Source organism: Rhinolophus sinicus, linkage group LG10, assembly GCF_036562045.2.
Source record: "Rhinolophus sinicus isolate RSC01 linkage group LG10, ASM3656204v1, whole genome shotgun sequence".
NCBI classification, from domain to species: Eukaryota; Metazoa; Chordata; class Mammalia; order Chiroptera; family Rhinolophidae; genus Rhinolophus; species Rhinolophus sinicus.
The window spans coordinates 14,270,489-14,297,388 of NC_133759.1; the positions used below are offsets into that span (position 1 = coordinate 14,270,489).

A 26,900-nucleotide genomic window follows, 5' to 3' on the forward strand; every position below is an offset into this window, starting at 1 on the left:
GAACCTGCCCCAGGGCAGACATACTCTGGACCCACTGTACACCCACAGAGCACCCCAGGGAGCACGTGGCTTTTGCCGACCAAATGTTTTTCACTCGAAACACAAACCACTTGCAACTTAGCAACCATAAACCTGTGATGATTTCTTACATCAATGCAACCCCCACCCCACAACAGAACTATGTAATGGTTTCTTCCTATTAATACGGTGGGCAGAAGAAGCACCAAGACGTGATTTCTTGATTGTACCAGGCACTGTGTGTCCACCTCTTCATTTCCATCGCACAAGGACTCTGAGGAAGACCCACTTCACAGAGGAGGAAACTGAGCCACCAATTGTAAGCTCTTTGTCCATGTCACACAGGCTAGTCAGTGACAAAACCAAGCTTCCAAGGCAGGTCTCCCGAGCACCAGTCATCGCTTTTTCCAAACTTCTCCCCACTGCTTTGCAACCACTAATCAAAGAGGAAGAGGCTGGACAGAAATAAGAGTACCCTGGCATTTAGTGAGCACGTGGCATGGGAAACATTGGTCGAGGGGCTGAGATGTGTGGGTAAAACGTGTCCAGGGCAGGTCTGGGGAAATCACCCTGCTCCGTGTCCACACCCAGACTGAGACGTATCGTCAGGCTGGTGGTCTGGTTGCAGTATTGCCTCAGACAAGTTCACACCCACACAAATGCTCCCGTCTCCTGCAAGCAGCGTGGCTGGCAGCTGCCGAGGGCCAGCTGTTCTCAGCTTCATGATGACCACTTCGTTTCTCCCTGTGCTGTGCCTGTCCCCCTTCTGTGAACGTCAGTGGGGACGCAGGTGCTCATACTCACTGCAACGGATACCAGGAAGCTTCTCCCCTCCCAGGTTGAGATCCACCTCACAGAGTTTGCAAACATCCAGGAAACTCCAAGGCTCTAACGTCCCCTGACTCCTCTTTGAATAGCTGCCCGTTCTCTCTGGTGTCTGACCACCTGGTGGTAGTTAAACACCATCGCTCCCTCCCAATTGGGATAAGTAGCACCTTGGTCGCTGCTGAAAAGCACTCACTTTTTTGATTATGGAAGTATTACATTCTTGCTATTTGGATAAAGATAAAACTAAACCTCTACCCAAGCACAACCACCCAGGGAGATCTGTTCATAACATTCCCTATGTATCCTGTGTATTTTTAAAGGTTGTTTGTACACACAGTTTTTATCCTGCCTTTCCCCTGATTATCTTATAAGCATTTTCTCATGTTAGCTCAAAGGCTGTGGTGCCCAAATATATTCCTTTAACTATTTCCTGCTTGTTGAACACTCTTACTTCCAGATTCTTTCTCACTGGTCTCCTGCCGCCTGTCCCTGCCCACCCTCTGCTCAGCTAGAGGCAGAGGCATCTTTCTGACCCCATCCCATGCCTTTCACGATTCTGCAGAATAAGGGACATCTTATGATTATGACCCTTGGCCACTGCATTGCCCCCACCCAACCCCCATGGTGAACTAAATGCTCCTGCTGCTCATACCTCAACCCACTCACCCAGCTCCCAGCCCACTCCAGCCCGTCTGCCTAACTCCTACTCCTTCACGGATTCGTTCCAGCCATTGTGTCCTCTGAGAAGGCTTCTCTGCTTCCCTAGGCAGGTGTTGTATATATGCCCAGGAAGGCAACATAACCGAGAGGTGAAGCAAGCCAGCTCTGAAGCCAGCTTCCCTACGTTCACATCCCAGCCCCATCACTTCTTAGCTGTGTGGTTTGGGGCAGGTTACTTAACCTCTCTGAGCCTCCGTTTTTTTCACCTGAAAAATGGGGACCCCTGATACCATGTACACACTACATTGAAATAATTCACAGAAAGAGGGAAGAACAGTTCCCGGTACATAGTAAGCATCCAAACCACAGCCATTAAGATTTTTTTTGATCCCTGTATGTTTGCAGTTGTAACATTGTATGTAACGTTCCATTGACGGAACATTGAGCTTTCTGCAGGTAGAAAGCTCCTACCTGGGCAATGGGGCTCAGTGCACGGCCCAGAGGGATGTTCAAACAACGCCCACTGGGCAAATGTTCCTCTCCCACACCCCGTCCACATGTAGCCCAGCACTGTACTCACGTTTCCTCTGTTGATGTAGACGGTGACCTGCCCCTCGTCCCTGATCTCAGAAAACATGGGGGCCCCCACCAGCAGGTCAGAGAGGCCGTCTGCGTTCAGGTCAACTGCACATAAGGAGGAGCCGAAGTAAGAGCCCATCTGCAACCAAGTCGAGTTGCAACAAAGCGTTCAGTGTCTGCCCTCACACAGGAAGCCCTCGCTCTCCTCCAGCCCACTGGCTTTAGAAGCACTTGCCCCCAGGCCCCTCAGAGGCTAGACAGCAGCTCTGCCCCTTAGCCCCACAAGCTAGAATGCCTAGGGAAACAGTAAAATATCTGACTTCCCTTCCCAGCAGTGAGGCACAGCCCCCAGTCAATGTGAGACCAGAGCTAACTGGCTCCGTCCCCTTTCCCAGAGCCCTACCAAAAGGAAAACAAATGGACCCATCCCTGGAGAACAAGGCACTGGTTTTAAAAATACAAGGTGAGGTTGCAAATACAGGTTACAACCAGGTAGAACTCATAAGACTACTTGACAGAAGAGGAAACACAGCCAGGTTACACTGGCTCTTCTTTAATGATAGCTTAATCCAGTACCTATTATTTTAAACCAGGGGTCTCAAACCCAAATGCCAATGGGATGCAGGCAGGTGATATGACACGTATAAGAAAAAGCAACTAACAGTGTAAGTATGCTGACAAGTGGCAATGACGCTTGGCTTCAGTGTCTGGGAAGCAACAGGGAATGGTGGAGACAGTGGCAAATGAGTCCACAGACCCAGCTAAAGGAGCAGCTCCTGCCCAGGGGTTGTCAACTGCTGTGAAGAGGAAGCCTGACCCAGGGAAAGCCAATTTTCCCATTTTTCAAGAGAAGCCAAAAATCTAAAATTTTACTTAAAAGGCCTATTTTTTTTAAATACAACAAATTGGCTCATATTAAAAATTAAAACAAACAAACAAACGTACTGTGCAGGACAAACAAAATTTTTTGTAGGCTGTATCCTTTCCAACGTCTGCCAGTTTACAACTGCTGGTTATAAAAAAAAAGCAAAAAGCAAAAAAAAAAGCTATCCTTTTTTAAAAAATGTTTTCAAATAAAAGGGCTCTGTTTGTTATCACCATGAACAAGCATTTTCTTCATTGTTGGAGTATATTGGCAGCTAAGCCCAGGGAGTGGGACACAGGTAGAGGGCACTCCCGACTATTTCCTGCAGTTAGCCCTGGGACACGAGGACTCAGAAGTCCTTCCCCAGTCATATGCCAAGGCCACTTCCACTCAACCCACACCCGCTTCCAGCCCTTCCATTCCCAAGGGAGAAGGGCACAGCGGAGGTTTAGAATCACAGGAGGCAGGGGAGACAGAAACCAGTTGCCAGTCGCTAATTCAACAGCCTTGCCAATCACCCAGTCTGGACTTTAGTTAAAGAACTAAGACCCAGGCAAGCTCTTGAAGCCACCAGCTGTTGTCTCTGTCTGAGCCCCAGGGAAGTCTTTGTTACATTCCAATGAGCTATTTAACTTGGCATTGTTGTCAGTGTTAAATCAGAAATCCTTGCACATGAAGTTTCCTATCTACATACTGACGCATCACACACTCCGTTAGTGCAATAAAACTTCAACATGGCCGTGACATGCTTTGGGATGAGTGTTTCTTCATCAGAGCTCGCCCATCAGCCTGGAAATTCGGGCACGTGTGTCTCTATTAACATCTGAACTACATACATACTGGTGATTTCTTATGTGTCTATGCAGGATGTCAACCAATAAAGACCAGAACTGGGTTTTTTTGGTGTGTTTGTTATGGTGAGGCCAGGAGACAGAATTCGCTGACCAAATTCTGGCCAAACAAAAGCAGAAGTGGACTAGTGGTTTACTGAGTCAGAACCCTCCTCTCTGTGTGTGACTCTGGACACAGAGAAAAGCTAAAGGCACCCTTTGAAAGCTCGGGGTCATGTCCTTTCCCTACGAAACAATGGATAAGTCAGAGGGACAAGGATTTCTCATGTCTTGTGGCAAAAAGCAGAATAAGACATATAGAGTAATGGTCTATTTCAAAATCAGAGAGGTGATGGGGGTAAAGCTAGAAGACAGTGCAACAAGAGGGCAAGAGTGAGTGACAGAATGAAGGAATAACTCCAGAATGGTACGAGGTAAGGACAAGAAGAGCCCCCAAAGAAAATGAAAAGCAGCATGGCTCCAGGGCTGGGAGGTGAAATGCCTGGGCTCTTTAATCCCCTCCTTCAGAAGTCATGACACATCCTGTCTTAAGGACATTCAAGCAGACAAGTAAGCTGGTCTCCTGGAACTCAGTTTCATAAAGTCCAAGGAAGTTTGGACACGTGGCTTCTCAAATGTTAACCTCTCATTTTACTGACTCTCAAATCTACCCCTCAAAACCTGACCATTACCCAGTTACAGATGGGTGGCCATGTAAGTTATCATCCAGACCAGGCTGTTCCTGAGTAGGAGCGAGAACACAATTACAGACTGTTAATTACACCAGGATGACAGGCAATAATGGGTCTCTCCAGGGTACAGGCCGTGGGGAGTGGAGTGGGGGACAGAGGAAGCAGGCAAGCAGGTACAGCTACCGATACACAGGGAAACATTCCGAAGTCGGGTGACGGGTATGTTTAAGCTCCACAAAGCACTTTTTAAAAAATAGTAGTTATGTGAGGTGATGGATGTGTTAATCATTTCAGTGTGTGTGTGTGTGTGTGTGTGTGTGTGTGTGTGTGTGTGTACCGATGGTTCCAAAAAAGTGCCCAAAAAAAGTATACAAGTGGACACTTTGGTCAACGTTGCTCAAGCAGTAGTTCGCAATAATCAGAAGTGTCTGCATGCTGATGGAAACCACTTTGAGAACCTCTTGTAATTGCAGAAGTCAAACATGACTTGTATTCATGTTTTATTATCAGTATATATTATTACAATTTAACACAGTTTTCCTTTCTTAAAATGTGTATACATGTTTTTGGCATTCTCTGTATATATACCAATTATCAAATGATCATGCTATACACCTTAAACTTACACAACATTATATGTAAATTATATCCCCATAAATCAGGGGGAAAGGATCCTTTAATTTTATGCTTTCAAGCTCAGATACATTTGAAGGGGAGCAGAGGGGGTTTTCCTCAGTAGATATACTCACCTATTGATTATTTTTTGGAGAAAGATCTAAAATGTTAGGCTTAGCAGCATTCATACCCTACTTGCTCTTTGGGACTTTTTTTTTTTTTAATCACAAATGACATAGAGTTATACATTTTCTATCTTTAGAGGGGCTTGGAAAACCTTTTCTGCAGAATTGCTCATAGTCATTTTCCAGTGTTGCTGCTTTGGGGCTTGGAAATGTTAAAATAACAGGCCAGCCCAGTTCTCAGGGGAACGCAGGGTTGTTCTCAGGGAAAACTTCACAAGTTTGGGGATGCATTTTTGTTGTTGTTGGAAAGATGACAATTACATACTGAGTATACACATTAAGGTTGTTAAAACTGCAAAAAGTGAGTGGAATTTATGGAACTCAGAATAGGACTCACCATCAAAACCATATGTAACGATGCCAGGCTGCGTGCCGCAGGTCTAACTGACAGCAGGAACTGAACTGGGGCTGGGACACATGACCACCGAGAAAGGAAACCATCTCCCCCTCCACCCCTCGCTTTTCTCAGGGTAGTGATGAGGTAAAATCATCTTCTGACATTCTATCTCCTGTCATCTCCCTCCCATGTCCCAGGTGTCCCAAGCTTCTTCCCAGAGCTCACTAAGGCCTCTACCAAGAGAAGCCTCTGAATGACCAATCTCATCTCCCAGCCTGAATTGGCGTCCCCTTAGAGCATCCAATCACACTAAGCAACCCTGCTGATCTAAGCCACACAAGGTGTCCATGGCTAAGAAGCCCACGTTTATTAATCAAAGGAATCTCCAGCTGGCTGACTTTCAGACTATGGTGCAGTAATAATAGGAATTAAGATGAGAAATTTGCAGGAATTAGGATTGGGGAGAGGGTGAGGACAAACCACATAGGCAGATAAACCTTGCCCGTGACTAATTTAATGGCAGCCTTCCCGAGCGAGGGCAAATGGGTGTTTTGTTTGCTTTTTCTTTGTGTGACAACAATCCCCATGGCAATGGTGGTGGGGGTGCTCAGGATGCAGGGAGGAGGGGGCAGCACTGCACTGCTGAGATAAGGAGCGTGAGAACCGCTGGTCTCTGTGCCTCCTTTGAAAGTTATCAGTATACATATTAGGGATTGCTACCTGTACTCAACCGTACATGACCCCTCTGGAGGTGTGGATGTGTCTGTATGAAACAAAGACGGACAGATGGAGAGGGACAGAGGCAGAGAGAAACAGCGTGCAGTAATTCTGAAGACAGGGTCTGAACTATGGACAACCTTTGAAAGCTCTGTGCTGGAACTTAGCCACGTACACACTAATCTGGCTGCATGTCTCCTCTGGCAAGCATGAATCCCTTGAATTTTCAGGTTACACGGTGTTGGGAAGGTTAAGGCACCAACAGGCAGTAGAACTGCCATGTAAACATAGGGCACAGATAGGGCCTTTAAATCAATTTTTGAAAAAGTAAAAACTGATTCCCACATGGTGACATCTCTCAAACAACAAAAAGACATTTACACCAAGAATCTCACCTTTTTACCTGATGCCTGAAAAATCTTAATTAAGGTGCCTGATCTTCGGTCAGCTCTAAAAATATAAACCTATGGAATGAAAAAAAAATATATCCAGGTAAGATGGAAGCAATAACCAAAGATATTTACCATCATCACCCTGGGAGTCCTATTTAAATGCCTGGCCAGGCACAGGGCAGGTGTGCTTACGCTGGCTGACAATAATGAAGTCAGTGTGGCCCTCATTTTATCAACTCTGCAAAGAAAGAAAGTGTCCTTCCATCCTCAGGCAGAGATCACCTCCACTGCGCCTGAGACACGTAACTGATAGAAACCACACACAATGAGTCCCAGGGAGCTTCCAAATTACTACTATCCAACAATTCGACTCTTGGAAACAATATTTTCTTCGTTGAAAAATATGTCCTTCATTCCTACTAGTTAGAGCTTTAGCAGGCATGTCAAGATAAGATAGAGCGAGGGAGGTATTTTAGACAAAGCCATTTTCCAAAGTGATACCACAGAACATTCGAGCCATGAAATCTGCTTGGGTAAATATGAGTTTAGTTTGGGAAGTGCCAGAGTTAAACGTTATATAAAATCCTTTACCATGGGACTCTTCAGAGCCCTAATGTGCATGTTTATACCCTGAATCTCCACCACAAAGAAGCTCATTCATGTAGAACTTCCTAAATGATGTGACTATGGAAGTTCTTTTCCTAGTTGCATCTTATGGGAGGAGTGTCCCATGAGAATAAAGATAGGGGACCCTGCCATGGGGTAAGGAATCACCATCTTAGTGTGAATGCTTTTGTGCCCTGACACCAGAAACAAACAACCACCCAAATCCTGAAGGCCAGAGGTCCATGCTGGGCTCCTTGGGAATCAGGTGTGTACCAGACCCCACCCTCTGGGAATTTGGAACAGTCAGTAATTTTGTCAATTATGACCAGTTAACCCAGAGCTTTTCATGTGATCTAACTGAAAGCAGCATTTTCATGCTCTTTTTTGTTGTTGTTGTTGACTGGGTCCAGGATTCTCTCTGTCTGGCTCTACTGTGTTTCCCCGAAAATAAGACCTAGCCAGACAATCAGCTCACATGACGACATGTTCACAGTGGAACAGTGGCAGCATGGTCCCCCCTTCTGTCTGAGCCCACACTATCCCACGGACTCTTCTCCTCACCTTTCCGATGCCTTCATCCTGTGGGGCACCTCCCACCACATCGGTGGTGGACATGTGAGAGAAGTGGCCGGCGGTAACCGCATAGCCTGTAAGAGATGGGCAGCAACCAAGCATGGGGTTGAGAAAGAAGGGCAGGGAAGGAAAAGTTCCTTCAGAGGAAAACGTTTCTCAAGCACCCCTGTCTAGATAGTTAGGATTCCGCTTTTCTTGGAACATAAAGTACCGGGAACAAATGGCAGCTGTCAGTCTTCTCATGCTGGAATGGCTCATCTCACATGACCACATGTTCACAAGGAAAGAGTGGTTTCTGAGTGTCCTCTTTGGAACAGGTACTATGCTAAATACTCGGTATCTATTTTCTTCTTCTTTTTGATACATTTTGAATTTTTGTACGGTTTGAATTTTCATACGGTAAAGTACACACATCTGAGGTGTAGAACTTAATGTGTCCACATGGACATAACCATGCAATCACCACTCAGAGTGATTCTAACCATAGAACCATAACCCAGAAGGTTCTCTGAGGCCCTTTCCCAGTCAATACCCGCCACGGTAGCCACTGTTCTGATTCCTATGATTATATATTAGTTTTGCCTGATCTAGAACTTCACTTTACACAACATCTGTGACATTCATTGTGTTGTTAAGTGTAGTAGTTCCTTTTTATTATTGATTAGTGTATCTTTTTTTCCTCCTGTTGCTAGGCATTTGGGTTGTTTCCGGTTTGCGGTTATTATGAATAAAGCTGCTATGAACACCCTTGTATGTGTCTTTGGATGCCATCGTCTCTTTTAATCCCACCATTCTAGGACGAAGGTATGATTCTTTCTTACAGACATAGAAACTGGGTAACTAAATGCGACTAAGCAACCTGCCCCAGATCACACATCGAGATTCAAATCTAATCTGTGGCTAAATCCCCTGCTTTTAACCGTCATGCGAAACTCCCTCCTAAGAGAAGGCAGAATGAAATTGACTGTGGGTGGATGGATGGGTGGGTGGGTGGGGCAGATGCGTGGGTAAAGAATCCAGGTACAAAAGGAATCTAGCAAGAAAGGAAAGAGTTGTCGGAGCTTAATCTAAATGTGTCCTTCCGATGCTGAGAGCTTTGCTGGTAGTCTGAGAGCTCTCTCCTCTGGCTGGCAGAAACCCTGTCCAGGCTGCCATAGATTCCCCAAACCATGTCATCACCCTCGAACCCTAATGCTGTGATCACAAGCTATTTGGGTTTTGCGATGACACCATATTGGGATCAATTCTTATTTACCAAGTAGAAGCACCGTGGCTGATTTCTCTCAGACTGGAGGCTCACATTACCCAAGACTGCTGGGAAGGATTTCAAAGCCAGTGAGCCTTGCAGTGGCTGCAGCGGATAAGGGCCTCTGTTTTGTATGTAGGGAGAATCCAGCAACCCAAAGCCTAGTCCCTAAAGCCCTCACCCAAACCAGGCTCTCTTTTGCCTTTTTTTCATTTGCTGAACGAATCAACATACGCTGAGTCCCTACGCGATGCACCAGGCACTATACTGAATCCTGGGAATGGGATACACATACCCCACCTTCAAGGTGCCCCCAGCCTAGTGAGGGGTCGGTGGTGTCTCCAATCACGCCCAGGGAAGGCAGGTCGGACTTTAGAAACTCTGGGCTCCGAAACCACAGGTTGAAACCCCTACTTTGCTATTTACGAATCATGTGACCCTGGCAAGTTCCATAACTTCTTTGTACCTCAGTTTCGTCACCTATAAAATGTGGGTAATAATAACAGCTACCGCCCAAGGCTGTTTGAGGAATTAAAAGAATATGCAGCGCCCGGCACAGAGAAAGTGCTTAATAAATGGCGGCATGAAGGTGAACACAGAGCAGCAACAGCACAACGATTCCAAGTAAATGTATCACGGTTTATGTCACTGGGCAAACAACTGGGCAGTTAGCAGGGGGATGGCAAGTCGCCGGCTCCTTGCTGCCATCTGACAAGTGAATCTCTATGAAAATGCGGAAGGATCCCCGCCCCCACCACCACCACCAGATTTAAATTACGTGTAATGCGTGTGAAAGAGCGTTGTTTTCTCATTAGACCTTCCTAAAGTGAGCTTCATTTTCAGTCCAGAATTGTAGCATTTAGGGCATGAAAGAAAAGCCACGTAAAATTGTCATGTACACAAGGAAAGGACGCCCATCTCTGTTCTTAAATAGGTCCCGTCTTGTCCCAGTGTCGTTCTGGCCTGGTGGCTACTAACTTCCCTTGTGTCTACCTTCTCTCGAGAAGATTAAATGGGCTGAGAAAATAAAAGTTTCTTAGCCTTTACTTAAAACTTCAGCATGAGGCGGCCATCCATCATGATCATTTCTGGTTCTTCTTATTTCTATTTGCATCCAGTTTGGGGACCAGGAAGCAGATACCTCACCCAACGGAATGCCATGGAAAACCAGGATTCTGTTGCAGTCACTTTGTACCTGATCATCTGAACTTGGGTAATTGCTAGACTAAGAAAGTAAAATGACTTGCTTCCCTGGAGGGTCAATTAAATCACACAGTTTTCATTCAGTCCCCTCCTTTATTCTCCTCTATGTGGGGGGCTTGGTGTTCGGGTACCCAGGTAAAAGTATAACTCATTAGAACAACAGATGTAAAAGCCAACAAACTCTTTGCTCCACCAGTAAAGCAATAATTCATGAACTTGGTGGCAACCACTCCCCCGCCCCCTTTCTTACCTGTCACCTCCCTGAGCTACTCACCCAGGTACGTGTACCGCCTGTTCATGATTGCGTCATCGTTCAGCTTGAAGTAGGTGTTGTCTGTGAGGTTCAGCACTTTGACCGTCCCAGCCCAATAAAATGACCCTGGGGCGCCCATCACCACCAGCTCCTACCGAAGAGAAACCCAAAGGTAATCAAGGAAGGCAGCTGATGAGGGGAGCAGGCAGGGAGAGGAGAACTGCAATGAGAATAAGGAACTCACAAGGAAAGGAAAGATACCTCACCAAGGACTTTCTTCAGCCGAACAATTTAAAAGAAAAATTATCTCACCAGATTCCGTGGCATTATGCAATCAATTATACAGATGGGCTCATTAGGAATTAAGACCAAAATAACTGAACGAGGTGACAGAACGAGCAACATGCCAGATCTTTATCCTACCCACAGATGAGACAGCACATATTTCCTCCCCTTTACAACCAGGACCAAGGAAATGGCAACAATATGACATTGTCCTACATCACAGAATGCCAGGGAACAATGCTCATGAAAAGATACCACATATTCTCACCCAGCCTAGCTTCTGGCCCCGCCATCCAACAACCCCACCTGCCCGATCCAGAGCAAGAGGAAAACAGTGACCCAAATCAGCTTTGCAAAAACCACATACTAACACTCCCGGAAATCCCCTCCGGACCTGTCAGAATGCTCAACAGGAACGGTTCTAAAGCTGGGTTTTCTGGTCCCTCTGACCCACTGCAAACTCAGAACAAAAACAGGAGAGCAGAGAGGCTCACTAAGGAAAGGATGTAGACTAGAAAGGGAAGAGACCACAAGCAGCAAGGGACAGCAACTACTAGTAAAAGCAGACCCAGGAACACAAAGACACAGCTGTCTTCAGCATTTGGATGACAGGCAAATGGGCCCACATCCTCCACAAGCCTGAGAGCATGTCTGTGCTACAGAACCATCTAATGACCAACACTGATGACAAATCTCGTGCTCAGAAATGATCCGGTTACCTTAGGAGGGCAGCATGGAGACCTGCGTGGGTCTTCCCCACAAGAAGACGCATCCTAACTGTGCTAACAAAAGTTGGAAATGACCAAGACGTCTAACAATAGGGATCCTAAATCACAGTACATCCGTTCAGCAGAATTCTATAGCAGTAAAAACACTGTGGAAGATCTAACAGGACTGAGTCACAAAGTGCTGTTGAGGTAAAAAGGATGTACCAAACAATATGTACGATCAACTTTTATAAAAGGAAAAAAAAAAAACGTATGCAGATAGACAGACAAAGACCAGAAAGATATGCCCCCAAAATGTGTGTGGGCACATTTTTCCACTAGGTGACAGATTACAAGAACTTTTTGTTGTCTTTCTCTGTTTTATCCCTGAAGTGTGTTTCCTGTTGTTCAAATTTCTAGAACAACAATTAAACACTGACAAGGAAGTCGCCTCCGAGAATGCAAAATGAGTGCGTGGGATGACATTGTACAGGCATTAAAATAGAGCACGTGCTGTGTGGAGGCTGTGATGGGGAAGGAGGTGTCCGTGGGTCCCTGGTGTCCTGACCGGGGCTTTGTTTCCTTCCTTCCCCGACAGGGAATCCCTTCTTTTTGATGGTCTATAGTTTCTAAAGTATCTGCACTGCAATAAAAAAATAATAAAAACTATTTTTCTAACACAATCATTCATTTTTCATTGAACGGTATCTATTAAGCACCTACTATTACGTCTGAAACCTTATATACTAGATACACAGATAAAGCCTCTTTGTATGACATTCCCAGGGGAAGGCAACATGGAAATGTACAAAATAGTTTAGAAAAATTCTATCCTAAAGGGTTAGAATAAAGACAAAGTTGGGAGGAAACCCCTCAACTATACCAAACACCCAAAGGTGCAGGCCGTCTGGGCTCATGGGAGTGACAGCCACAGTGAAGGTCACCTCTCACGGCCTCCCTTTGTCATTAAAGTCCCCACACACTGTTCCATGTCAGAAACATCCTTCCAGGTGGCCCCTCTCTGCAGAGCTGGCCTCACCACGGCCAGAAGAGCTGGTTTTCTACAAGTCCCTAGAAAAGGGACTTGTAGATCCTGCCCCAAGGATTCTGAGTTTCTGGTGACAATTCACGAAGCCACACCGAATTCCCAGAGAGCAAATGTCTGAGAAAGTCAGAAACATCTAAAAAAAGAAAAGAAAATTAGAGCGACTCCTCAGACAGAGCACGCGGGCAGGAGAGCAGGGCAATGCTTTGACCATCACACGTTCCGGGGTCAGTTTGGGAACAAAGAGGAGGCTGTGAGCACAGATGGAAGAAAAGCCACCAGGTTCCTGCCTGGATGCTTGGCTCTTGATAATTCAGGAAGGTGTGGGCAAGGAACACTTCATTTGAAGGTTCTGAGACCCTGTCCACCTCCAAGGGCGCTGTGGATGATACGCTGGATACTCTCCGAGGGAGCTCACGATGTTATAAAAATATATCACTTTCTGCACTCAGGACTCATCACTGGGAAAACATGGGTGGCTCGTTCGTCCATCCATTTATTCCCCTTACTCATCTGTTCTGTGTAAGGGACTATGCTAGTCCTAGAAAGGGTGTGAGAGAGACAGTGGTCAGTTCATCCATCGAAGAAGAGAGACTTTCCTTGGCCTTGGGCTCAGAAAGGAATCCTAGTATCAGTGTCCTAATACAAAGGGCACCAAAGAACATAATGAACAATGATATCCCAGTACCAGCTGTGTCCACGGCGTAGCACTTTCTCCACCGGCTGTTCTTCACAAGCCAAAGCTTTGAGCATCACCACGGGCCTGTAAAGCCTTTGGGACACTAGGCAGCAAATGTGTTCTTTTCCAATGATTTAGATTAATCCAGGATAAAAGCTGAGAAATGCATGTCTAACATATGCCTGCCTGCCCTCTCTCAAAACATTACAAGAAGGATGAGACCTCTCCTCGAAAACCTTTAAAACTAACAGCCCTTTCTTCCCCTCCTCTCCTCTTAGTGTTCATGCCCCATCTCCCTTCAATTCAAACTGGATAAACTGAGGCCTTGGGGCTGGGAGCAGGGGGAAGGGGCAGGAAAGCAGCATCCTCCCCCCTGGAACTCCCTCATATTTAGTGTTTTCCATTCATTAGGGCTGACGCCTGTGCCCTCTTGGCCCTGTCCACCAGTGCCAGGAAAGTGTGACCAATGCTTCGCTCCCCACTACCCAGGAAGAGCCGATGTGAATGTCACACATAGAAACACAAGCTTCTCCATGAGCCAAAGGCTGCCACCACTTCAATCAGGGTGTGGAATCCCATCAATAAACAGTGGGGGCCTTTATTAGCATCACCTCCTGAGGTACAGGGGCATCTGGGGGTGCTGAGAGGAGCCGTGGGCTTTTCCCTGCACACCACAAGTTGGCATGAGCAGAAGGGTAGCAGAATGCTCAAGGTCCACCTCAGAAGCCTGTGCCAAACAGCCTTGCCCCCGGATGTCTCCAGGCTTCCACAGTGGGCTCCATGGCTGGCGGGGTTGGTCCACGTCTTGCTGCTTAGAAGCATACCTATCACCTCTATTCTCCTAGGCTACAAAATCAAAGTTCCCAGGAAATTCCCCCTTGTGCTCAGTGACCGGTAAAACCCACATGGTATCCATAACTCAAACAGCTTTGATAACCCCAGGGTCACCGACCTCCAGGTCAAGCAGGCACTTTTGGCCAGAGTATTTCAGGGCAACATGGCCACGTCCGGAAGGCCACAGAAGCACGTCCAGCTTCGGAGGCAGCTGCCCGTCCCGTGCAGGGACAGCCCAGCTCCCAGCAAAGGCAGGCCCAAGTGACGAGGTCAGCAGGAGGGCAGAGGAAAAGAGCAGCACTGCTTGACCCCTTTGACCACATTTCCTGCTCAGCCTCCAACAGCTGAAGTTCCAGAAATGAGGGAGGCAGGGAGTTCAAAGACCTCCTGGTTAAGGAGGCCAAAAGCTTGGGAACTGAAGCAGAGGCCAAAGCCCAGAGTGGCCAGGAGACAGTGTGGCTGGGTCAGAGGGCTGAGCCTCCCAATCCTGCCACCCCCGCCCCCACCACTCCATGCGCTGCTGTTTCCTCCCAGCGTAGCCAACACGTGCTGAGGCACTGTGCTTCCCTCAGGCTCTAGAGCCCCGAGCCTGGAGTTTTAACAGGTCCTCCGGTTCCTCAGTCACCTGGAGCTTGCACAGCCACCTGGGGCTTCCCTCTGCACCCCTGCCCCTCCCACTCCTCCTCCCAAACCCTCCTTCCACCCAGCCCCAATGCCCTCATCTTCCCTGACTTTCCGGCTGGTGAGACCACAATGACACCCCCTCCCCAGGAACGCTTTCTCTCCCTTAGTTCTTCATCAACATCTCTGATGAGTTCTCATTTCTGCAATGAGTCTGCTTGTTCTCCCATCATCTAAAGGAGACATTTTCCCCGGGGCTCCATGCTAAGCACACCCAGTCCCTCGGAGTTACTAGCATTGGACAAATCTAAGTTTCTAACTCAGGCTGGGTTCCAGTCCCTATATCCAAATATCTTCTAAAAACACCTACAAGGGGGCAGCCAGTTAGCTCAGTTGGTTAGAGCAAGGCGCTAATAACACCAAGGTTGCCAGTTCAATCCCCACAATCCCCACTGTAAGCTGTGCCCTCCTTAAAATAAATGAATGAATGAATCAATGAATAACATCTACAAGTGTCCTGTGCCATCACCTCACACAGCAGCTGTCCAAAGCAGACCCATCAGTTTACCTCTCCCAGGGATCCTTCTTTGGGCAGCCCCCTTTCCACCAGCACCACCTTTCTCCAAAACCCTGGCTCAAACCATCCTTTCTCTCCCCAAAGTCCTCTGGCCACCCAGCCCACTGATACTACCTTCATATTCTCCAATGCTCCTCATCATTTTCGTTTCTAAAGTGTCTCCCTAGCTGGCCCTGTTACTTTGGAGCTGGACCACATCACAGCCCTCTACCTGGCCTCCCTCCCTCCCACTTCCAAACCCCTGGGCACACCCAGCCCACATAGCTTTTCTTACAGCACTGCCATCCACCATGTCATCACTTCCTGGTGCTAATGGGTTGAGTCTTACTTTACTAGACTTTACTGGAAGAGTGGCAGCCATAGAAGTTATACAATCTCAATGCTTACTGAGATGGAAGAAGCAGCATATAGCAGCATGGCATTTCAAACCAATGGGGACAGCAGAAACTGTGTATTTAGCACCCCAGTATCAGAACAACCAGCTATACATCTGGGAAAACAATGGAGTTTGTTTCCACCATACAATGTTTGCAAAAATAAATCCAACATGGATTAAAGAGATTCATCTTTTTTTTAATTATAAAAGTGCTAGGAGAAAATACAGGTGGATATTCATAGTCTTAGGATGAGAATGACATTCGTAAGAGAGAGGTCTAGAATCCAGTACAAAAAGAAGGATCGATTTGACCAAGTACGAATATTCAATGCCAGTATAGTAAACACACCATGAGCAAACTTCAAAGTGAAAGACCAATGAGAAAAATTTGTAACACATATGAAATAAGAGATTAGTGTTGAAAATACAAGTTCCTAAAAGATGAGTAAAACAACGATTGAAAAAAAATAAAAAGCAAATTGGACTAAGCACATAAACAGGCAACTTCCAGGAAAACAAATACAAAGGGCCAATATTTGAAAAAGATACTAAACTGAACTAATAATAAGGCAAAGGGACATTAAAACAAAATGAGATCTTTTTTTAATGACAGAAATTTTAAGTGTTAGCGAGAGAATGTAGGGACAGACAATGACATACAACTGGGAGGAATGTCAACTGGTAAACATTTCTGGAGTGCCGTTTGCCGACATGTGCCAAAATTCAAATTGTGGAGAGCTTTGACCCAGCAATTCCTCCACCACGCATCTCCTCTAAAGACACGTGCACTGCGCTCAAGATGCCACGTGTCGGGGCTTCCAGGACAATGACGCCAGTAAGAGTCGGGCATGTTTCAGCCAAAAGTCACTCTGGCTGGAGGCGGTAAGTAGGGTGTGGCCAGGGAACAGGGGAGACTGAAGAGGTAGGAAGGCCCAGGAGGCCGTGTGGAGCAGCCTGGATTTTATTATAAGTGTGATGAGAAGACACAGGAAGGTGCTGAGCAAAGGAGCACCCCAATATTTTTCTTGTTTCTAAAAGTTCGTTATGGCTGCTGTGTGGAAAGAGTCTGTAGAAGGTGAGGCTGGAAGCAGGAAATCAAGAGGTTCAGCAGTGGGCCAGGAGCAAGGTAACTGTGGCTTAGGTTTGTAGGGTGGCCGTGGGGAGAAATGGATGTCTTTGTGACAGGTTTTGAGGGCACCGGAGATGAGACTTGCGGATGGCGTGGATGTAGGAGTAAGAGAGGAATCTTTTTCATTGTTGGCCTGAATAGCTAGGATGATGGGTGGTGCCACTCGCAAGGCTGAGCATGGAACTCTGTGGAGTGTAGAGTAGACTCATAAAAATGACAGTGAATGCACAGCATAAGAATTACTGAGAGTCAGGGGTGAGGACTTGAGAGGGAAGGGTCTCGTATTTATTGGTCTGGGTTTTCTACCTTTTGCATGTTGCTTTCCGGATTAGACACTAAGTTGCCAAGTGTCTATTTTCTCCTTGAATTTAAATAGCAATTTTGGAAGGTAAGGTGGACAGTTTTGCACTTGACCAGAAAGACAATTCTTCAGAAAGCTTTGGCAGCCAGTGGGTGGTCAGGGGCTTTTTGCCTCCTCAAAGTCACGTGCCCTCCTGCAGCGCTCAGTTGTCCTATAGTGAGTGAAGGAGAGCTGACAGCAAAGTCACATCCCTGGGCCAGGACACAGAGTTTGGATGCTAATCTACCATGGAATGGGAAGCCCCAGCGACGGAGTCACAATGACAGGGTTTGATTCTGAAAGATTCCTCAGGCTGATGTGCAGGAAATAGAGTGGGGGCCGAGGGGTACAGACCGAGGTGATAAAAATGCTTTGAAACCAGACAGAGGTGACAGTGGCACAGCTTTATAAATATACTAAGTGCCACTTCAAGATGGTTTAAAGTGGTGACTTTTATGTCATCTGCATTTTACCATGTGGAGGGAAGGAAGGAAGGAAGGAAGGAAGGAAGGAAGGAAGGAAGGAAGGAAGGAAAGAAGGAAGGAAGGAAAGAAAGAAGGAAGGAAGACCAATGCGGGGCCAGTGTACTTTGGTGATGATGGTGGTTTCTGGAAGGCTGCAGGTGATATTGGAGCTGACGCTGGTGGTACTTAAAGCTGTCACACTGGGATATGTTTTGAAAGTTAAAACAACAGGACTGCAGATGAATTCAAAGTATAAAGCACTTTTTTTTTTTTTTTTTTTTTGGCCTGAGCCTCTTGATGGCTCATGGTGCCACTTCCAGGGCCAACCATGGGACTTTGCACATGGCAGGCAATCATTAAAATGTTTGAGACATGAGGAGTTGATATGAAGTGTAAAGTTAGAGTGGGTAAGAATTACGTTAAGAAAATGGTCCCTAAAAATGTACCACCAGCCAAGGGTCATGGTATGACTGCACAGGCATGGAAGCACGCAAGTCTATGGGAAACGGATAGTTGGAGCAGGGGATTGACAGGAGGCGATATCCATATGCTTAATATACCTTCACGTCTGCCAACAGTAAGACGCAAACTTACTGAGTGCTGTCTCGCTAGCACCCCCTTTAATCTGTTCTTCCCATGCATCTCAGAGTCAAGCTGATGCCTAAAGAAATGGTCCAAACAGGTGTATCCTTCAAATGAGCCAGCCCCCACCCCACCAGTGATCTCTGGCTAGCAGGTGCCCCCACCAGTTTCAATAACCTTGCCTGGATGTGAGGGCCAGAATCTACTCATTCACAGCTCAAGTGTGTGAGGACATCAAAAGACCAAAATCGGGGCTACCTAAATCAGAACCAGCAATGAAATGAACACCCCCAAGAGAACAGAAATGCCCAAACAGCTGACACCCACCTCGGTGAAGAAGCCTGCTATCCCAGCCTGGCAGGAGCCGTGTTCCGCTCCGTACTTCTTCTTATATTCTAGAAGGGGAGGGAAGGAAAGAGAACAAACCACAGCCTTGTCAGTGTGTGCCAGTCGTGTGTGGGGCGGCAGAGTGCACTGACCACTTCCCCGTGTGCTGCTGCGGGCTGGGCCCCAGGACACCCTCCAGACTTGGGCGTGGAAGGAAAGTCTCTGGAATCCACCAGACTGCAAAAATCCAGGCTCTGGTGCCATCAGGTAGCGAGGCTGCCAAGTGCCCCCCCACGCCCCCACCCCAGGACTTCTTCCACACATGTGGGCAAAGAGGAGCAGCAGCCGTAATTAAATGGGAGGCTGGTGACAATTATTTCATTCAGTTCAGAAAGGACAGAGAACCCCAGTAGGAAGACGGAGCTGAAAACATGACCCAGAAATGGAAGGATGTAGCCCTCCCAGTGTGGAGTCCCCTGGAAGACAACCAAGCCTCCCAAAAGTCACTCATCCAGCTGGAGGCAATATGCTTTCTACCATCCAACCGGAAACCAAATGAGAGCCTAAGGGATGCAGGAAAAGGGGGCTCCGCAGCCCTGCCCTGCACACGGTTACACGGTCACTGATGGCGTATGGTGACACTACACCCTGACACCTGTCTTCCTTGTTCCGCACAAGGAAAAGGGGAGGATCTCTCCAGGTCAAAAGAAAACAAATGGATAAGCTCTTTCCCTCCACCACTCCGTTCCTTCAGTTCCCAACACCCCACCCTGACAAGGGGGCATTCTGTTGCTGCTGTTTTATTTTTAAGTTGGCAAGGAAGACGGTGTCCCAGGTACTGTGTTAGTTGTGTCTACTCTCACCATTTTATTGACCCCTCATCCCTGGGAGCCCATATTGCCATTTGTTAACATGTAAAACTCCTGAGGCTCAGAGAGGTTCAATGAACTGTCCAAGGTCACACAGCTAGCAAATGGCAAAGCCAGGGTTCTACCCCAAGTTCAGCAGACTCAGATATTCACATTCTTTCACCTCTATGGCCTATCAAACGAAGGTTTACAAAGTGAGTGGTTACACAAAACCCAGGACGTGACCTGCCAACTGAAATAATTATGTGGGTAAAGACGTGGAGATGGAGAAATATTCAACTCAGGTGACTCAAATTAATTACCTGTGAAACTGACATCACTGGACACTGGCTCAGAGGTGCCCCCTGGGCACCTTCAGGCTGGGGCTACCCAGCAAATTAACCTAGGGACACTCGTGTCACCCTGTGGGCTCTTGGCAAATCTCTCCCTTGGGCTCTTGGCAAGTCTCTGGTACCATTAAAAGCAGCACACTTAATTTTGAAACTTTTATACTTAAATACACAATATACTTAAATTTGAAACAAAATAAATAACACAAAAGAACAATGAAGCCATGATTGCAACACAGGGCCACTTCCTGCCGCTAAGAGTGTCTACTAGAAGAGAAGAGGGAAAAGGGCCCTGGGGAAACATCCAGAGTAATTCAGTTTCTAACAACACTCACCACAGAGCCTGGTAACATTTTCCAGTAAGTGGCCATTAACCGACTGCTAAATTACAACGGAATGTCAATTGAGTTACTCCTCTTCCACCGAGGGCTAAAGCAGTTCCTCCAGCCTCGTCCTGTTATTACAAGGAGAACTCACAGGCCTGCCAGAAAGCGACCCAGTGGCAAACGGAAGTTGCTTGTTCTCTGCAAAATCTTGCACCAGGGCTGGGAGGCGACTTGTGCAAAGTCATAAATAGACCCTGCATCGAACTGTATGATGGCATGAAACAATAAAAATTAATAATAAACACTACATCACATAGCACAACAGCAAGAAGGATCAAAACGTCCCAACCTGAACAGTAATATTAAATCTGGAAGGTCTGGAAAAAGCACATCCACTCCACCGACTCTAGGGGTAAACAGCCAATTGTAACTCTCAAACAAATGAAACACAGAAAGGAAATTCAGACCCCACAAACTGAACAAAACTACACGGTAGGACACACCAGTTTAGCCTCATAAATTTATGACGTGAATGGGACTTACATGAGAATCTTTCATGTTTTAAAGAAGAAACATGTGTCAAGAGCTCTGTGACAGGGACTCAAAAACAGTAGATAAGAAAACTTGAGTGTCTTTCTCCACCTCATCCCCAAACTGTGTTAGTGAGCTCTATGCCAGGAGCGGGGCCTAGGGTTTCTGAGGTGGCCACAGCCATTTTAGGAGCTGGCCCCAGACTAAAGGCCAACAAGGTGAAGTCCCTCTACCAGCACCCCTGCCTCAGCCAGCACCCAGGCACTGTGACAGGCCAGCCCGTCTTCCCAAGCAGGGACCGATCTGGAGGTCTGAGGACCAAGGACACATAGAAAGCAGGTACCATCCAACTGGCTTTCACATTTCTGAAACCCCAGGGTCTATACCTGCCTTCGCAGGATGCTCCAGAACAAGGAATCAAACCATGTGGGGCTCCTGACTAGTACCCAGAACCATAATTCCCAATTAGAGGACAGGCCATGTTCCAACCTCCCAGAATCCTCTGTGGCTCTGCGATTAACCCCTGAAGCTGAAATAGGATCCAATCCTAATGCGTCCACCCTTACCCCATCCCACCACACACCCTTTGGGGTGGAGGCAGTTATGGCAACTCTATTCGAGGAAGGCTCAGCTGGTGTTCCTGGATTAGACAGGTTCACATTCCCAGCCTTCCAGAGCCTTCCAGACCTCTCCTCAGCTTCTCTGTCCAGGTGACTTTGCAGGTACAGGTAAACGAACCCCTCCCCGCCATCACAAAATGTGTTTTCCCCCAGTCTATTCAACACAAAGTCCTTCACCTCAGAGTCCCAACACCAGCCCTGTGCCAGGTACCTGGCTGTGCTAGTGAAGGGTGCTGAGGGAAGGTATGCACACTCACTGCTCTATGCAAGGACCCAAAGCCCACGCACATCCCTCCTGACTGACACTAAGTACCTGAACTATCCAACCTGCTTCGCTTTGGACCTTTGTCCCGTGATCTTCTAGCCCTGCTTTCTCTCTTCCAACCTAGCAGGCTCTCTGACCTCAACAGCAGCCCTGCTTGAAAAGGAGGTGTGTTCTGGGTACCAGGCAGCCCTGGTTCTCCACCTGGTGCCACCACTAACCCCAGAGGACTGAGGATGGTGGTGAGCGTGAGCACAGCAGGGCCAGGGTCCACAGCACGGATTTTTCTGGGCTTTCCAAACCTTGATTGCTGAATCTACCTGGGGCAATTCCATCTCCTATTGGGACTCAGGAAGAGCATTCAGGTCCAGTTCTTCGACCCCTGGGTACCCCCTGACATGCGCCTTCACTGACTGTCCTCAAAAACCTAAGAGGAACCCGCTGAGCCACCGATGGCTCCACCCAGCCCGGCAGACAGCGGCCCATGAAGTTACGTGCCTATGTCCAAGTCCAGCTCTCCTTCCGTCAAGTACTCCTCTCAAAGCCAAACCCCTCTAAAGAACTGATGTGAGCAGCCTTCACAGAAGACTCCAAAGCTTCTCCTGATCAATCGCTTCTTGAGATGCAGCGTCACTGTACGAATGCGGCCGCCCAAAGCCCAGGTTCTGTGCCCAGAGCCAGCCCCGTCTGCTCCTTTCAGTTAAAAAAAAAAAAAAATCACAGTGTGCTGGCCTCCTGGATATTCCATACGCCTCAGTGAGTGAGAAGTGATCTAAGGAAGCATTTTGTGAAGTGAACAAGGTAAACTGACACCTCAGCGGGCTGTGGTGACCATGAGGGCCCAGCCTGGGCCATGGGGGCTTTCCCAGGAGACACACCAGCCCCTGGACCACTGCCCACTTCAGGTGATTTTACTCTTTTAAGTGTTATTTCTGGGAGTGAAAGACAACACTGTTATTTTAACCTCCTTTTTTATTTTACAAAATGCTGCAAAAAGGGAAACTTCAGGCTTCTTGCTAATCCACTTTCCACATGTCCACGTACAGACCTAGGATATGAATACGTAGACCTACCTACCTACCATACCCGTAGCCTGAAACACTTGATTTTGCTTGCTTAGGCCTGAGAGGAAAGCGTCTCCCACAGAACTATGAGAAGGGCAGTGGGTGTGGGGACAAGGGGCTGCCCTGGGCACGGCATCCCCAAGAAATACCCCTCCCCCCATCCCACACCCGCCCTCCACTGAGAAATCCAGGAAGTGCAGGGTGGCGGGATCAGGGCTGGGACATTCAGTCTCTTGTGTTTCCAGGAAGAATTTTTCCTGCACACGTACAAAGGCTGTGGGCCCCGCAGTGGGCTGCTCCTGGGCACGTCCACTCAGTCTCCAAACGTCCCCAGGACATGGCCAGGCAGAGAGAAGGCTGCAACATGCTAGCTCCTTCCCTCTCAGCTGCAGAACAAAACATTTATCCACCTCGAAGCAGCAAGGGACAATCAGGCATGGCATGACGGCAGCTCACGGATGCTGTTAAGAAACCCAATGCTGTTAAATTTGGGGGAACTGAATCTGGGAAGCAAAAGACATGGTGGAAAGAGAGGACCTAGAAGTCACTCGGAGGATCTGGGAACAGGTTGGAAAGCTCTGTCTTTCTGCCGAGACTGACTGAATTACTGGGCCTACGTCATGTGCTTTGATTCACTAAGTTGTATGGATCCTCTTCCTAAAAATGGTAGCATTTCCCTTGGTTTGGCTTCTGGTTGTATTAAGCCCTGTCTAAACAGAAGGCAATTCCGAGAGGAAAAAAATACCAGTTTCCAAATGTTCACAATCCACAACTCTACGCTTGGAGCTTAAACTAATGAATTTTAATTCATTCAAGAATGAAGTTGGGTGGGGTCACTTCCTGCAGTCTTCCCAGATGCCGGTGGGATTAAAACCAACCCCTGGAAAGATCAAAATTTATGTACAGCATAACATATGCCCTTTCTACTAATCTCTCTTCCTATTACTCATTTGAGAACGTTTCATCTTTCAAAGCTAGTCTTTTTAACACATCAATTTTTAAATTATTTTTCCATAGTTCCTTAGCTTAGCCATGAAATAAAATACCACATTAAAAAAAAAAAAACAGCTTTCCAGTCTTAAATTATTTAATTTTTTGCTCAATTTCTGAGTGAATACTAAATAACCAATAAGTAAAGAATTTAGAGAACAACAAATTCAGGCAGATAGCTATTAATAAAAAGGACATTTAAACATACAAAACTGAAGAGAGGACAAAACTACCCTCAGTTATCAGGGACCACAACCTGAAGGGAACAAAAAAATTATCTAAATAGCTAGGTTAGAGAGGAAGGGAGAACATTTTTTCAAGATGATTGACAGTTAAGCTCTGGTGAGCATTAAATGCACTCTGCAATAAAGGTAGAACCTTACAATTAAGTGAGAGAAAGAGGCTTTAACAGGGAAAATGATCTTTAGAGAATGTCTATAATTCTAATCCTATCCACTCATTTTACAGATGAAGACACTTGCTCAGAGAGAGCAAGGAGTTTATTTAAAGCCACAGCAGGACTCTTCTAACCTGCTTCTGCAACACCATCCTGTGTCACAGAGCACACTTCCAGGGATAACATTCTTATCCTTTGGGAAAAAAAAAAATGTTTGTCATTGATGGACGAATGGATAAACACAACGTGGTGTATACATTCAATGGAATATTATTCAGCCTTAAAAAGGAAGGAAATTCTGACACATGCTACCACATGGATGACCCCTGACGACATCATGTTAAGTGAAATAAGCCAGACACAAAAGGACAAATACTGTATGATTCTACTTATGTGAGGTGTCTAAAGTCATCAAATTCATTGAGACAGAAAGTAGAATGGCAGTTGCCAGGGGCTGCAGGGAGGGGAATGGGGAGTTAGTGTTGAATGGGACAGAGTTTCAGTTGGGGACTATGTTCCGGAGATTGACCGTGGTGGCTGCACAATATGAATGTACGCTATACCACAGAATTGCACTTAAAATTGGTTAAAATGGTGAGTTTTATGTTAAGTATTTCTTACAACAGTAAAAAAAAAAAATTAATGTTTTGTAATCCCTAAAGAGTTCCTTCCACCCAGAATCTAATAACATATTTTGCCAACTCCCTACTTCAGAAGCAGAAAGTAGCCAACTTACAGGCACATAAAAATATACCTACATTCAACTTACTGTGTGTTTTGGACTGAATGTTTGTGTATCACCAAAATTCATATGTGGAAAGCATGCTCCCCAACCCAGTGTGATGGTATTAGGAGGTGGGGCCTTGGGACGTAATTAGGATTAGGTGAGGTCATAAGGGCAGAGCCCCCATAAATGGGATCTGTGCCTTTATAAGCGTCCTGAGTGCTTGCTTCTCTCTGCTGTCCACCATGTGAGGACACAGAGAGAAGACGGCCATCTGTGAACCAGGAAGGAGCCCTCACCAGACACCAAATCAGCCCGGGACCTTGATCTTGGACTTCCCAGCCTCCAGAGCTGTGAGAAATAAATGTTTGTTAAGTCACTTATGTACTTAAGTATAATCTATGGTATTTTTGTTATGCAGCCCAAATTAACCAAGACACTATACACTGTTATCTTTTGTCCCTCCAAAAAGAAAGTGGCCCTGAACATGGGGCAGTCACATTTCAATGAGAACCCCAGCTCAAAACCAAGTAGAATTTACTCTGTGACCAAATCTCAAGACTTATGAAATCACTATCACTAAAACATGGACAGGTAAGTCACTGTTCGGATATTAAAACCAAACGTTTAGAGTAAGGAAAGATCCAGAGCATAGAACAGATCGGCCTCCCAGCAAAATTTTATTAGATAAGGGGCCATAACTGCCCTCTGCACCTGCTGGGACTTGTCTATAGTTTGTGTCTACAATGGCAAAAGTGCAACGTGACTTGAAAAGCCTATCCTGTGGTGCCATAAGTATTCATAAAATAATGACATTAAAACATAGATTTTTCTCTGTGATGGGCCAGAGCACCCCGGTAATCACAAAGAAAACCAACATCCCAACAGAATAGCAAGTACGAAGAAGCTTACTGTGAACTTAACAGCCAGCAACCCTTCCTCTGCTTAATAAGCCTGTGACCTTCATCAACCTCCCTGAGGCTTCGTTTTCTCATCTGCACCGTGGGGGTAAGAATACTTACCCTAAAATGATGTGATTACTCAGTAAGATTGTCAACGTTAGGTACCCATTATAACATCTGGCACCCAGTAGCTGCTCAACTAATGTCAGTGACTCTGAATCTGTCAGTTTCTTTGAGAGGAACAAAACCTAAGATACTCATCACACAGATGTGAAATTTTAGAAGAGGAGATTCATAAAATTTGGACATCTGTAAGGAAAATACAGACAATCGAGTTTAAGCAGTCAATAGCTCCACACAACATATGGAAACATGTTTGAAGTATAGAATAGATTTGTGCCCAAGATAAACAATTCTTGGCACCAAAGGAAAAGCGTGATGGGGAGCCCTGAGCTCGGGGAGCCCTGAGTTCAGGGAGCCACTGCCAGAAACCTGGTCTCCTCTAGCCCTGGCTGTCCCCTCCAGTCACCCTCCTTCTCTCCCCTACAAGGTCCCTCTCCACCTTAACTGGCCCTAGTACAGAACTGTGTTTGCTTTTTAAAAATTTGCTCTATTTACTTAAATGAGATAATGTTTATGAAAGCTCTTTGGAAACCATAAAATCCTATGTAAATGTAGAGTTCTTTATTTAATAAAAATTTATGGGGCTTGTTCTTGAATTTTTAAATAGATCGACTTAGCCTTTTATGGTTCTCTCCAAAACAAAACACAACAAAACAAAACCTTATTTGCTTTTCATTTATAAATGGCTCTTGATTGATTTTTATTCCCTGTGGAGTCACAGCCTCCAACAGTGGGGGGCGGGGGGGCTATAAGTCTTCACATTTGAATGGGTGATCTATTTCCTTCTCTAGAAATGATCACTGTCTTTGGAGATGTAAAAGCTTTTAGGAATAAAAGGCCAGCCACCACCTGGTAATAAAGAAAGTGGTACAGAAATCTTTGGAAGCAATGGAACCATTTTAAAGCACAGTAAAATTTGATAATCAGAACCCAACAATTCCAAACTTGAGAACATTGGCATGAGTTAAACTTTAGCTGATCTACAAAAGAGGAGAGGAGGGCTTAACAAGCAAATCACTTGTGCAAACATGATCTTCAAAGTATTTAAGAAATGATCTTTTCAACACGTCTTAACATCATTTTATTAATCCCCAGCTTTCTACCCTACATTATCTATCCATTAAAGCTAGATCTGCTAGATACCTTCTGAGAACATTTAAGAATACTATTATGGTCCTTTAAAGTTAATCAGAAAATT

At 46.2% G+C, this 26,900-nt stretch overlaps 1 protein-coding gene across 1 annotated transcript in view; it reads right to left on the bottom strand.

Moving 5' to 3' along the window:
- Positions 1-26,900, bottom strand: part of ITGA9 (integrin subunit alpha 9) — a 298,459-nt gene that overhangs the window by 238,158 nt on the left and 33,401 nt on the right. The window contains exons 5-9 of the mRNA XM_019727631.2: positions 18,566-18,633; positions 10,621-10,750; positions 7,886-7,971; positions 6,722-6,790; positions 2,087-2,224 (exon numbers count right to left, since the gene is read on the bottom strand). Of these exons, the coding sequence (XP_019583190.2) occupies positions 2,087-2,224; positions 6,722-6,790; positions 7,886-7,971; positions 10,621-10,750; positions 18,566-18,633 (491 nt within the window). The remainder of the gene's footprint in view (positions 1-2,086; positions 2,225-6,721; positions 6,791-7,885; positions 7,972-10,620; positions 10,751-18,565; positions 18,634-26,900) is intronic.